The 14,062-nt window shown below is 34.0% G+C and overlaps 1 protein-coding gene across 2 annotated transcripts in view; it reads right to left on the bottom strand.

The window, feature by feature from the left end:
* Nucleotides 1–14,062, bottom strand: part of LOC148942785 (condensin-2 complex subunit G2-like) — a 72,974-nt gene that overhangs the window by 7,294 nt on the left and 51,618 nt on the right. For both annotated transcript variants that reach the window (XM_089102077.1, XM_089102076.1), the window contains 2 exons: nucleotides 12,443–12,556; nucleotides 7,601–7,734 (listed from right to left, as the gene is read on the bottom strand). In XM_089102077.1, coding sequence (XP_088958203.1) covers nucleotides 7,601–7,734; nucleotides 12,443–12,556 — 248 coding nt within the window. The remainder of the gene's footprint in view (nucleotides 1–7,600; nucleotides 7,735–12,442; nucleotides 12,557–14,062) is intronic.

Below are 14,062 nucleotides of genomic sequence, written 5' to 3'. Positions count from 1 at the left end.
ACTGTTCACATAATAATTTCTAGCTTGTAAAATTATTCTCCGGGTAGGAGTTTTTTTTTCTTTATTTTAAGAAATCATTTTCTTTGACTTTCTAGCTTTTAATTTTTTCTAAACTAAATTTTGAGCAATCACATCTTTTCTTGCTTCTTGTTGACAGTCACCAACAATAGTCAACACGAACAGGAACTTGTGAAAACATTTATACTTGTTTTGTTTTTTCCTTACCAAGTTTTAAGACTCAAATTCCCTTGTCGTATAATTTTGGTCAACAATAAAAATAGTATTTATGCTATTTATTAACTCAAACAGTAAGGTTTTCCGGAAGCTGCATACAGGTGCAAGAGAGAGATTTGAATTCCCTTCCTATAAAAAAATTAAAAACTGATTACTTACAATTGAGCTTTTATGTGTTTAAACCCCTCCCCTCCTTTCAAAGGTCAGACCTATAGAAGCTTGCTAAATTATCTAACTACTTTCCTGATTCTACGCTATTGTCGAGCTTATGGTTTCCAAAGAAGGAGAATATCATGGGAAAACTATGCTTAATATTTGTTTATGGTAGCAGCATCATTTACCAGTAGCCACATTATGTTATACCTGTTAGAAGTTACAATTGTCGAACTTAAACATTTCCACGAAGACATAATAAGTATTTAAAGGGAAATTTCAACAACTCCAGTTTTCTTTCATATTGTAGGCAATTTTTATCGCCAAAATAAAGAGCCAATTTCCAAACAAAGACAGTAGTGAAAACTAAAGGATGGGCGTTTCAAAATAACATACTATAATTTCCTGCTCCATCCCTTTACTTTTCATGAATATAAAACAAGATTCTTTGGTAGTTAATTTATTTGTTTGGGGTCTTGTGTTTCTTGAATTATCAAAGGCTTTTTTTTTTCTTTTTTTTTATCAACTTGGTTTATGTAAAAAGAAAGAAGATTTTGAAGGTTCCTTCGTTGATAACTTTCATAAATGGATCAATAAATCAAAACTACGATGTTAATCTAATTACTCATCATTTCGTAATCTAATTACTGCTTACTCTGCATTTAATGTTATTATATAAATGAGATTCCATAGTTTTACGAATCAAAAGCCGTCTCTAACTTTTCACTCCATTTAAACATTAATCACAGCAAGAAAGTAGCTTTAATATTAGTGATTCAACTCATATTAGTAACTAATATGAAGAAGTTTCAGTTGTTTTTTTTTAACATTAAACCAAATAAAGTAATCTAATGCAACTGAATGCAACAACAAAAATAATACAATAGAATTGAATCACTAATAACAAGAAAAAACAGATAAAAAACTTTATTGAAAAATATAAACAACGTTTTTTTAGGAATAATTTGTTATAACAAACAAAACTGATTATACATTTTTTTCAGCAATATCTACAAAAACTACGCAAAATAATTTCATCCCTAAATCAGCAAGTATCGATTAAAATTTTGAGGCTAATTTTTAATTGCAGCTTCTTACCTCTAGCTTTGAGAAGAAACATGAACAACTTTTTTTTTTCAAATTTCCTATGATTTTTTACACTTCATGGACTTGTCAATAAAACTCGAATGATTAAAATCAAAATTCTATTCATGAAAGTTACAAAGAGTCGCAGTTAGAAGCGCATTTAGGCCAAATGAGATAGTCAGGATTAATTTTCCACAAATCCTGCTGACTAATACAGGTTATATTGCATAAAGACAATTCTGACAATTAAATATTTACATAATTTGGACGTGTCTTTAATTTATTTCTTTAGAAACTACCCCATATCCTAAAACTTCAGGTCTTGACCTTGAAACGGTAAGTTTGAAGGTCAAGACCTAAAGTTTTACAAAATAAATCTCATTCTTAATAAAAGAAAATAATATCATGTGACTTCGATTTCAAAGTTATTGAAATCAGGTGTCTTAATATCGGTTTGAGTTGGATGTTAGAATAAGGGTGGTGTGACCTTCTGTGTGACAATTTTTTACATGTAGGCTATTTTTCCTTTTGTACGAGTCAAAAAAAGCTCTAAAGGGAGGAGATGGGGTTAAAACCAGGTAACCCTCCTCTGAATACAGCCATGTTGTATGTTGTTTTGACAAGGAATGTAGTGTCAAATTAAATTCTGCAACCAGCCATTTTTGGATGTTTGTTTTTTCATTATGAGGAATCACAAGGTGGAATCAAGCAAGGATTTAAGGAATCAAATCCCTGCTTCCTTTGGGGTTGAACTCAACAAGACTAAACCTAAAAAGACGACCCAAAGCTACTAATAATAATAAAAAATCATCAAAGCACAAAATCCCTAAGGAATATTTAAACAAAAACGATTTGAATAGCATCAACCAATATTTTTCTTTTTTCAGCGATAAATCAATCTACCAGGTTCGACTAGGCCTCCAACGCTCCTGCCTCCTCTGAGGAAAATATTAATCCACAAATAGAACCCGGAGGTGGGGTTTTACTAGAGAAATTTAACTCTGCTCCTAATTCACTGTCAAGAAAGATGTGTGCCCCGTCGTTTCGGGCTCAAGGATATGTTAAACTACGAGTTTCCACGAGTTTCGATTCTGTTGAAATAGATAAGACATCTGCAAATATAAGCAGTGAATGGAGTCACATTAGAACAAGGGTAGGCAGCCTTTGTTTTAGCTCCGGGTCAAAATCAAATGAAGTTCAAATATTATGTTAGAAACAATTTGTTTCTCTTAACAATTTGTTCCTCTGAGTTTTTAATCAATTTGCTTTAATTACCCGTGTTTTCTCTTTCTTTTTTCTTTTTTTTCTCTCTTGTTCATTTTCAATTTTCTGTTGTCGTGGTCCTCAACAAGTTCGCTTCTAATATGTTTATTATTCTTGGTGTTATGTTTTATTTTTATTTGAATAAATTGAATTGCATTGAAACGAGTGGATGTTTAGATTAGTGATATTTTCCATCAGCTGTAATGCTTATTAAGTCACTAGATCATTAATCACTTCTTCTTGACCTGTTTATCAGTATTTTTCGCCATATCTTCAATGCGACGTATAACTGTTCAAGCTAACAATGACATTTCCTTAATTTTCCATATTGTTTGTTTTTCATATACAAAGAAATTAAATAACCGTTTTGAACAATTAACAAACACTTCGTTTTCTGAACTCGCCGTCTGTAAATGGTTTTCCGTTTGTAGCAATGCTAAAAACTGTGACGAAGGTGATAAATGAAGTGTAATTTTGTTTTCCAATATTTAACAAAGGCTTAGCGATGTATTCCGATTCATTTTCATTAGCCATTCTACTCAAATCCTTTGTGTTTCGAAGGAAAGAGACGCTCAATATTAGAAGCACATATGTACATAAAGTACACATCAATTTGTGAGGATTTTTTAAGGGTCCATACTTTTCTTTCTACGCATCTTGAAACCTGCTCTTTTTCGCTTTTGTAATGGCGATAATAAAAAATAATGGCGAAATTTGTGCGGAGGATGCCAATGTCTTGGTAACTACAATTTTTATTTTATTATGATTACATTCAATAGTTAAACACAAAGAAAAAAGGTGAAAAAGAGAGAAAAAGATAAAACCTACTTTAATTCATTTCCAAATTTGCATATTTTTGGCAAATTTTGAAAAAAAACAACTCAAAAATAAAAGCATCACGATTTTATCTGTCAAACCTTGAGACACTTTGCCTAAACAAGACATTTTATAAAAACCACAGGAGAACAATAGCTTTATTTATCCTTATTGTATCAAAATTTCTGGATTGTCTCTTGTTCGCAATCATACGCTTCACGGTCTACTTTATCTTGGTAACCGCACCATTATTTCTAACCGTTTTTACATATGCCCCACTATAATGGTCCTATCGGTGTCCTACTGAATTTCTATCGACAAACGTTTCATCAGTTATTTATGGTCACGTGGGTTCCCGCACGTAGAATAATCACTTCGTACAAATAATAGTTCAAATAGGGATAAATCCTTTTATTAGATAGTAAAAATCAATGATAAAAATTATAGATATTTCGATCACATACACAGCGACCGTCGTCAGCAAAAAACGTCATCTGCCGATGACGGTCGCTGTGTATGTGATCGAAATATACAGAATTTTCATCATTGTTCTTCACTGTCTAATAAAAAGATCTATCAATATTTGAACTGATATTTGTAAGTCATGGAAAGGCAATGTGGTCTTCAAAAATACGTACGAAGAATCACTTCATCTGAATTATTTGGTTCATAGGCACCGATTAGGGGGGATTGACCCGTCCTATTTTTGGCGTTTCCATTGAAGAAATTTAGAGAAAACAACCCCCCCCCCCGCCCGCTCACATTTTCAAAATGTGTTTTATTTGTACTTTCAAGTAAAAATTAAAAAAACAATCATGTTATTGTTACAGCAAGTCTGTATCGAACTAGAATGTCGTTGTTTAACATCTACCTTAATTAATTTTTTGGTTATTAAAAAAACATCGTTTCATGTTTTTGTTTCATAATTTATGTTTAAGCATTATACTTTTTTTGGAACTGCAGGAAGCCTGAATCGGAACTTGAAGTAAATAAATGGTCACTTGTTGACCTATGGGTCGTAGGTTGCCGACCCCTGCAAAAGAGTTACTTATCATAGGCAGCGCAATCGCGCAACCTAAGCAAAGAACGATGTTGGCACAATGAATTATTTACTTATTTTTTCCTTTAGACCAGGGAACTTCGTATCGAAAGAGTTGTCGTAGAAACTTCGAAAAGGGCTCATTCAATTGGAAATTGGAGTGGCTTGTGCCCTTTTTAATAGTCGAAAGTGATTGGAAGACAACTAACACCCCTTCCACGCCCACCATTTCCCCAAACACACCCAATCAAAATTTTGAGATAGCCATTTTGTTCAGCATAGTTGATTTCCAGATATAAATTATGTTTTTGAAGAGGACACTCCTCCACAGCCCTCAGGGCAAGGGTTGTAAGTTATGCCCTGGGGCATGTAAGGTTTTTACAGAAAGCGCTGTCGTAAAAACTTTAAAAAGGGCTCATTCGATTGGAAATCGAAAGGGCTAGTGCCCTTTTTAATAGTCGGAAGTGATTGGAGGGCAACTAATCCCCTCTCACGCCCACCATTTTCCAAAACACACCCAATCAAAATTTTCAGATCTCCATTTTGTTCAACCTAGTTGAAAGGTCCGGAAATTCTGTCATTGAGGATGACAACCCCCCTTAGAGTCCTCAGGGCAAGGGTTGTAATTTATACCCTGGGGGCATACAAGGTGTTTATGGAAAGCGTCGTCGTAGAAACTCAAAAAGGGCTCATTCAATTGGAAATTGAAAGGGCTAATGCCCTTTTTAATAGTCGAAAGTGATTGGAGGGCAACTAACCCCCCCTCACGCCCACCATTTTCCCAAACACATCTGCTCTTAAAATTTAACCAAATCAAAATAGCGTAAGCGTATCCAAGCTATGAAAGAAAGTAAACAGATTTTTTTTCTGAATGGTATCAAGTTTTGTATTTCAGGTCAACTAGAGGAGGTATAAAACTCAATTAAACACTGCTATTTGTGTCCAGATTTTTAAAAAGGTGTATGTTGTTAAAAATTGCTGAAAATGTTTCTTCAGCATACAAATAGCAGGACAAACTATAAAGTCTTCAAAAACAAAAAGATTTAAAGTATTGTTTTCTTTTTCCCTGAAAAGACTATGTCAATATAAAACGAACAGAAATTAATTAAAAAAACTTTTTCCACAGAATAAGTTTTTCAAAGAAAAGTAAAGAACTCCATTAAACCAAAAATGAGAAAAAATATAATCAAATAATCTACCAAGCGTGAACCTACCACAAATCAGCATCGATAAATAAATGAAACCCAAAACGAACAGAAATTATAATAAATAACCGAGTCAAACTCAAAATGAGCAGAAATTAACAAGAGTAGGGCTCATAACACTTATACCTTCCCAAGGCCAGAACATAATTTGCACTTTACTGAAAAAAATATAAATGAATGTGCGCTGTCAGTTTAATATACATACATTGATATTTAGTAATCAAAATGTTAATATTATTTGATTTATTAAAGTTATAAAAGTAAAAACATTTATATTTTTTCAGTAAAGTGCTAATTATGTTCCGGCCTTGGGAAGCCATAGGGGTTTTGAGCCCTACTCGTGTTAATTTCTGCTCGTTTTTTATTTTGACTCGGTTATTTATTATAATTTCTGTTCGCTTTGGGTTTCATTTATTTATCAATGCTGATTTGTGGTTAACCAGGTCAAAGAATTTAAGTATCTTGGTAGCTGGATTGAATGTGATGGTGAAATAGCTAATGAAATTAAGAGGGGAATTGGACAGGCAATATCGGCTTTTAATAAATTGAAACCAGTTTGGCACAGTAGTAAATACTCTCTGCGCTTAAAGCTCAGACTTCTAAATAGCAATGTGATGTCCATCCTCTTCTAAGATAATTTCTTAAGCCACATTGGCCTGACATAACATAAAGAAAGAAAAACGAGCAAAAATGGGGTTTTTATAGGCCAAATGAAAATACTGAAAAAAACAAAGCGAATATTTCGAGAGGAAAAACGCCTCTCTTCTTCAGCGGGAAACGAAATAATGTAACCAAGGAAAGTGCCGAAGAGAAAAAAAACAACAAAAAACAAACGCGGAAATTCAATGTGAAAAGAACCAAAAAACCAAAGGGTTTTTAAGTTTTTGGTTTTTTCTTTGGTTTTTTGGTTCTTTTCACATTGACTTTCCGCGTTTGTTTTTTGTTGTTTTTTTTCTCTTCGGCACTTTCCTTGGTTACATTATTTCGTTTCGCGCTGAAGAAGAGAGGCGTTTTTCCTCTAGAAATATTAGCTTTGTTTTTTCAGTATTTTCATTTGGCCTATAAAAACCCCAATTTTGCTCGTTTTTCTTTCCATCCTCTTCTATCCTAGCGAATGCTGGAAATCAAACGTCCGACTGGAGAAACGTGTCCTAGCTTTTGAGAGCATGTGCCTTAGAAGGATCCTGAACATATCGTGGCAGAAAAAGGTCACCAACATAGAAGTCCGTCGGCAAACCGGTCAGCCATTAGTTACTGACCTCTTGATGCGTAGGAGATGCACGTATCTTGGTCACGTCCTTCGTATGCCAGAGGATAGACTCCCAAAAACAATATATGAGTGGCGCCCCGAGGGGAGGCGGAAAAGAGGTCGACAAAGACATACCCTACGACTGCAGTACGACCGGGACCTGAGAAAGGCGGAGCTGTCTCTTCAACCACAGTGGGAGGATGTCACGGCTGCAGCTCAGTTCCGAGATGTCTGGCGAGGCTTCGTAAACGCCCTATGAGCCATTCCTGGCTCTGGAGGATCTAAGGCCAAGGTAAGGACTTGTGGTAGTTTCACGCTTGGTAGATTATTTGATTTATTTTTGCTAATTTTTGGCTTAATGGAGTTCTTTACTTTTCTTTGAAAAACTTATTTTGTCGAAAAAGTTTGTTTAATTAATTTCTAAAAAATCGATGTGAGATGCATACTTTCTTTTTGAACAAAACGATATGTTAATATACGAATTTAGCTTAGCATTCCATTTGGAAATAATTACTTTTAGCCCTACAAAAGGCTATAAAATATAAACGCACATACTTTGCATTTCCATGGATAGAATGTAAAATACTAAAGCATATATCTGCCATGGATCTTCGACTGCCTTCTATTTTCGAGCGAGAAGCAACAAGACCATGATCCATCAGAAACTGAATACATTTCTCCTCCAAAATCTGCAATTGAACAAATCAGTAGATGAGCCCCTCATATACTAAATCAGTTAAATGCATAGAAAAACAATTAAAATGGTTAAAGCAGGTCATAAATAAATTATTATTATTGTCATTATTACTATGGAAAATGCAAAAAAGATGCTTTACTGATTTAAATCGTTAAGTAAAACTCATCTGGTGAAACTAATGTTCAGATTTTCTACATGTTTCTTTTTTTATTTAATAGCAATTAGTAACAAAATACTTAACATAAACAGATCCCCTCCAAATACCACAGCGTGAAATGGAGGAGGGCTACAAATCCAAAAAAAAAGATACTGAACCCTTAAAGCCCTGGGAAGGGCTTTAAAAACAAAACACAACTATAACATCATATGTCATGCTACCACTAACTTAACACGCAACACAACTCTTTCTTTAACACACCTCAATCAAAATAAAACACTAAATTTGATAGTTGAATATTAATTCAATCTATATCTCTGACGCAATTATACATGAAAACAAATTTGAGTATGGGATTTTTATACCAAATGCTTTTACTATCATACAAAACAAAAGAGAAGAAAAGCAAAAATGGGGTTTTATAAGGCCAACAAAAATACTGGATGCAATAAAATTGGATATTTTGAGATAACAACTGCTTCCTTCTTCAGCAATATTAGAAAAAGTCCCAAAACAAATCCACTTCACATTTTTTTTTTTTTTTTTTTTTTTTTTTTTTTTTTTTTTAAGCAAAAATGGGAATGATTTAGACCAGATAAAAAAGAATAAAATAAATAAAACGAAAAAAAATATGCGTTCAATGAGTAAAATAATTTGTCATTTTAGAGTAAAAATCCTTGTTCCAAGAATACTTATTTATTTATAGCGAATTTCATAGTTTGGATTTTTGCGTGTGAGTACAAAACATTTTTGATCAAATTTAAGAAGTGAGACTGTAGGAATGTTTTTTTTTTATAAATAATCTAAAATATAAAAGTAGCCAAAATATTTTGTAAAACAGTCCTTCTTTCAAAGAGATTTATTTATTCCAAAATAATTTTTTATTTTTGTGTGTGAGCATAGAAAAATATTTAAGAATATTGAAGCATGGAGGTTAAAAGTAACTCTTTTTTGTCATTTTTGGGTGGTAAACCTCAGTTGTATTCTATTAACACATAACAGAGTCAAAAATTGGCAAAACAATTTGACATTTAAATCTAAAACAATTATAACTAAATGACGTTAGTAAATTTGGCTCCTGGACATCTCAGATATGGAATTGCAATAAAATACTTCTCAAATCCAGACCAAATGATGAAAGGTAGAGCCTTAAATCTGGAGCTGCATCAAATTTATTTCTATTTTTGTTCTTAATAAATGCATAGAATGACAATGCCTCTCAACAAGTACTGAGCTTTGAAAAGGCAACAGATACTTCGGGACTTTCTCAGCATTGCAAATGGTAATTCCACGAAAGAGAATGTGACCCTTTCTTACAATGCTAGTGAGCAAAACGAATATTTTCTAATCAAAATAATTAAATGATTTCATATTAATATTACCCGATCACAGTTCGAAAGAATTTCCATACTCATGACAGTGTAACTAAACCCGAAACAGTTGAATTTTTCATGGGGAAATATAGATTCCTCAGAAAATGAACAATCTATTGATTATTCAAAAACGTAATATTTTTCAAAAGACCATACATTATTCATTTTAGGACCATAAAAATTAACTTTTTATTAAAAACCTAACGAAAATTTTGCGAAAGTAACATCTCCGTGGCAACCATGCCAAGATATTAATATCCACCATCACTGATATTTTTTCGCGTACAACACCCCCCCCCCCACACACACGCACACAGGCTCCTACATAAACCTGGGGGTACACGCACCACAGTTTGGGAACCACTCGCCTTGACAGTAGGAGCTTAGCAATGCATAGGGTTATAAGCAATGAATGTTTTATCTGAGATATAGTTTGTTTTAGTTGGCTATTTCGGCCGATTAGCTTACTCTCGCTATCCTTTTGTTGCAGGTTTCCTCCTTATCGTTGTATAATCCTCACATGATCAAATTTATAGTGATTCAGAGCTAAAAGGCGTGAGAAATAACAATGCAGGATATCGAATCTTGGCGATATAAAAGCATTGCTGAGCACTGAGAATACGAAGTTACCCTGATTGGCCCAAGTTTGCACAAATACAAATCCCAACACTTAAAGAACGAGAATATCAGCTGATGTGCAAATTTGGGCACTCCGTTCTTTCGAATGATAAACACCGATCCCAACTACCCCCCCCCCCCACCACCACAGTCAACAGAAACACACGCCACATGAATAAGCTGGAACCAGTACGCTGCAGGACAAATCGTTTCAGCAATTCATTTGTTCTTTTTTTTACTAGTATTATTAACCGTACTTAGCGTATATATATTGTTGTAAAGGGTAGCGTAATTTAGTTGCGGTGTCAGCCATAACTACGACCGTTATTTTTATTAAATTAATCTTGAATCTTGAACTAAAAGTTCAGAATTTATCATGCCCTGCCGTCACTTTCTCAAATTTCTATCCATTTTAAGGGAAAACTAGTTACCATTACTAGAAGGGAATCTTGTAAGTACGTAGGTCTTATAGTTGATGAAAATTTATCTTGGAAACTACATCTTGATACACTAAGGATTCAGATAGGAACGAATGTAGGGTTACTGCGCTATCTAAAATTTTAACTCCCTTTCCCTGCCCTTAAGTCAGTTTATTATTCTTTAATTCATTCTTATTTTAATTATTGTCTCATTGCTTATTTAAATACTTTTAAATCTCGAATTAAGCTCCTTCAACGTCTTCAAAATAAAGCCCTTTGTACATTAAAAGCACTCCTTCATTCCCCCTTGGCACTCCCTGACAAATCCCCTACTAAGATTCTATATACATTTTTGAACATATTGCCAGTTGATCCCGTCCTTCCAGTCCATTCTGTCCTTTTTAGACTTAAACAAATTAAAGAATTATTACCATTGGCTCTTGATTCTATTAATTTCTCGCTAATTTCTTTTGTTCAGAATAAGTATAGTCTAAGACGACGTTCAGCTAAATTGCCTTGCCCTAGAATTTATACTAAACAATCCAGATTGTCTCCAAAAGATTCAATAATAATGTTTTGGAACATTCATGAAAATTATTTGGGTTCGCGATATTCCTCTATCTCGCTTTATAAAAATAATTTAAAACTATACCTTATTCATCATTATTAATTAATATGAAGTCATGGTTGCCAGTGCTGATGCTAATTTATATTTTGTTATTATTTGATTCGGAATGTGGGCTGTGAGTTGAATGTGGTGTCTAATTTTCTTTTTTAGGATGTGTAGTTTTATTGTGTATTATTTTTATTTTTTCATTACTTTTATAGTATTATTTATTTTTTCTTCTAAGGGTGCCGGTTTCGAGTATAAATCACTTTGTAGGCAGCCTTTTTAATTATTTTTCTTTTTTGTTGTATAATGTATTATAGTGTTATAGTGAGTGTAATTAGTTTGAAAATTAAAAGAACTTGAACTTCTTGTTTTTTGTTGCAAGCGAGCTAGAGGGCTTAATTGTCCTTTGCTATAGATGATTAGTCCCTGACCTGCATTAGCGAGATGTCATGCAATTTTAGAGACTACCATACTTTCGCAATACAAAAGTCATAACATGAAGCGTTACGACAAAATAATATAATTGCCGAATAAACATTTTAAATTAAAAATTTGGGCATTTTTACCTGGATTTGCAAAGAGTTTTAGATATTTATTAAATAGTTCGTGGTAACGAACTGTAAGTAAGGAGCGATACAACTGAATAGGAACCAAAACTCTAACAAACAGAGTCTTGATAACAATAGATATATAAAAAGAATCAAATTTCGATGCTCATTCAATATGTGTGAAATTCATCAAGTTTAATTTAACCCATCAAAATTACGAGCCTGAAAAAGTTAGCCCAATTTTAAAAAAAGGGGGGGGGGACACCCTGAGAACATCAAGTGATCTTGATGAAAGTCATATCATGTACTTCAGCATATCAGATAACCCTACTGTAGAGGCTTCAAGCTCCTGTATACACAAATGTGGAATTTTGCATTTTTTGCCAGAAGAAAGATCACGGATGCTCTTTTTTATGGGTGAACGTATCAAACCAGTGATCATAAAAGATTGGGAGAGGGCTCATTTGATTGAAAATCAAAAGTTGTAGTGTTCTTTTTAAGTGACCAAAAATGCTGGAGGACAGTTAGCCCCCCTCCCACACCCCTTTTTCCCCAAAGTCGTCCGACCAAAATTTTGAGATATCCATTTTGTTCAGCATAGTCAGAGATCTAATAATTATGTCTTTAAGGATGACTTTACTCCCGACGGCCTCAGGGGAAGGACAGCAAGCTATGAATTTTACCCATTGTTTGCATATAGCATTGGCTATTAGGAAACGTACAGATATTTAAGGGGGAATTTTTCTGGCGGGGGGACGTGGGAGGATTCTTCCATGGGGGATGGAAACTTTTCATAGAGGGAGAGCCAGATTAGTGGGAGTGTAAAAAAAAAAAAAAAAAAAAAAACTGAAGCAAAAAAAAGGATAAAAAGCAGCTTAGTTTGAGTAATATTCGGCTGTGACCTGATACTCAAAGACTTTTTATTGTTAACACGAGGAAAAATTAACTGATAGGATTGGGATAGAAACTTACTGGCTTATCCTCTTCTTCTGCATGCTTCCAGGCTTTAAAGTACACTTCGCCTAAAGCACTGCATTCTTCTAAGGTGCAATAGGGTATTTTCAACTTGAATGATTCGTGCATCAGCTGAAACGTATAGTTAATTAGTCACACCGTTTGGCTAATTTTTAACGATATGTCCTCGTTCGTGTTAACTGTTTCATCTAATTTTTTTTTCATTTGTCTTTTTTTCGTTTATAAAAGTTTCATTTTAAAATATCCAGAATATTCAGACTTTAATTAGCTTATGTACAAAAAAGAGATCAGAGTTTTTAGGCCAGCCCTTCAGTAGCTTCAAATCAAGAAAATACGGGGGTGGGCAAGGATCTTCCGATTTTTTTTTTTCAAAGTGAAGATGCCAAAAAAAAAGATATTTCGAAAACTACGATTTATTCTATGTTACATATTTTGAGGTCTTTTTTTATTTCTTGTAATTTTTATCTGCAGCTAAATTTATTCCAGCGTCCTTGTTTGTTTGAATGCAATAAGGCTTGAATCACCTCTTGCCTTATAACAGCCATATAAAAGCCTTATTACAGTGAAAGTGCTCTGGTTTTAGGGATGGCAGAAAATCGTTTCACTAAATTAAACTTTAAATTTTAACTCTTTACTTAGTCTCCAGTAAGGCTCACATAACGGTAAGGGAAAAGCTCATGTCTAGCATGTGCTTTGAGGGGCAGTAACACCACACTTATTTGTGGTAAAGCTCCTCGATATAGAATATTTGTGAGAATTCATTTAATTTTACAAGACTTCTTTTCCTGACTATGTTCTTCGTTTTGATTAAAAAAAAAAAAAAAAAAAAAAAAAAATGTCAAACTTTAATTCTTAAATTCTTTACTTTTTAAGTCTTAATTTCCAAATAACTTAAAAATTTCTTCGTTTTTATATGCACTTTATTTTTTATCATCTTCTAAAAAAAACCTAGTTTTTAAGACTTTCCTAGATTACTTCACTTAACTTTTTAGAGATCCAATTCAACCAGATGAAAAAATGGTTTGCCCCCAATCCTAAACACAAAATTTACAGACCCTTGGCCTAAGGAAGCTGCTAAGTCTTGTTTAGGCTGGGAAGGTATTAATAATAGAATAATAATTGCTCATTTTATGGGAGCAAATAGACAGGGTCCCAGGAAGAAATATGATTTTTCTTCTACACAAACCAGCCTGATGTCGCTGATGTAGTCAGGCAACGAAGATGGCGCTATCTTGGCCATGTTGTCCGTATGCCAAGATCGAGACTACCGAATATGATCCTCCAGTGGCAACCAGACGGCACGCGTCGGCGAGGAAGGCCCAAAAACACGCTTCACAGGACAGGAGAGCCCTTCACGCATCCTTAATCCCAGAGTGGGAGGACATTTACGCCGCAGCTCATTTGCGGGATGATTGGAGGTTGTTAACGGACGCCCTGTGTGCCTCTGGAGGTACAGGAGGAGCTAAGGCTAAGGTCTAAAGTCATTTTATGGGAACAAATAGACAGGGTCCCAGGAAGAAATATGATGTTTTTACTAGGAGATTTTAACGCCCACGTCGGTAGAAATAGAGATAGATGGTATCCTAGCCTAGGTAAATTTGGTGTAGGAAAAGAAAA

This window comes from Artemia sp. Qi Xiang Cuo, chromosome 16, assembly GCF_049724085.1.
Source record: "Artemia sp. Qi Xiang Cuo chromosome 16, ASM4972408v1, whole genome shotgun sequence".
NCBI lineage: Eukaryota > Metazoa > Arthropoda > Branchiopoda > Anostraca > Artemiidae > Artemia > Artemia sp. Qi Xiang Cuo.
Note: the sequence above shows the minus strand (reverse complement) of the source record. Positions and strands in the feature narration are given on the sequence as shown.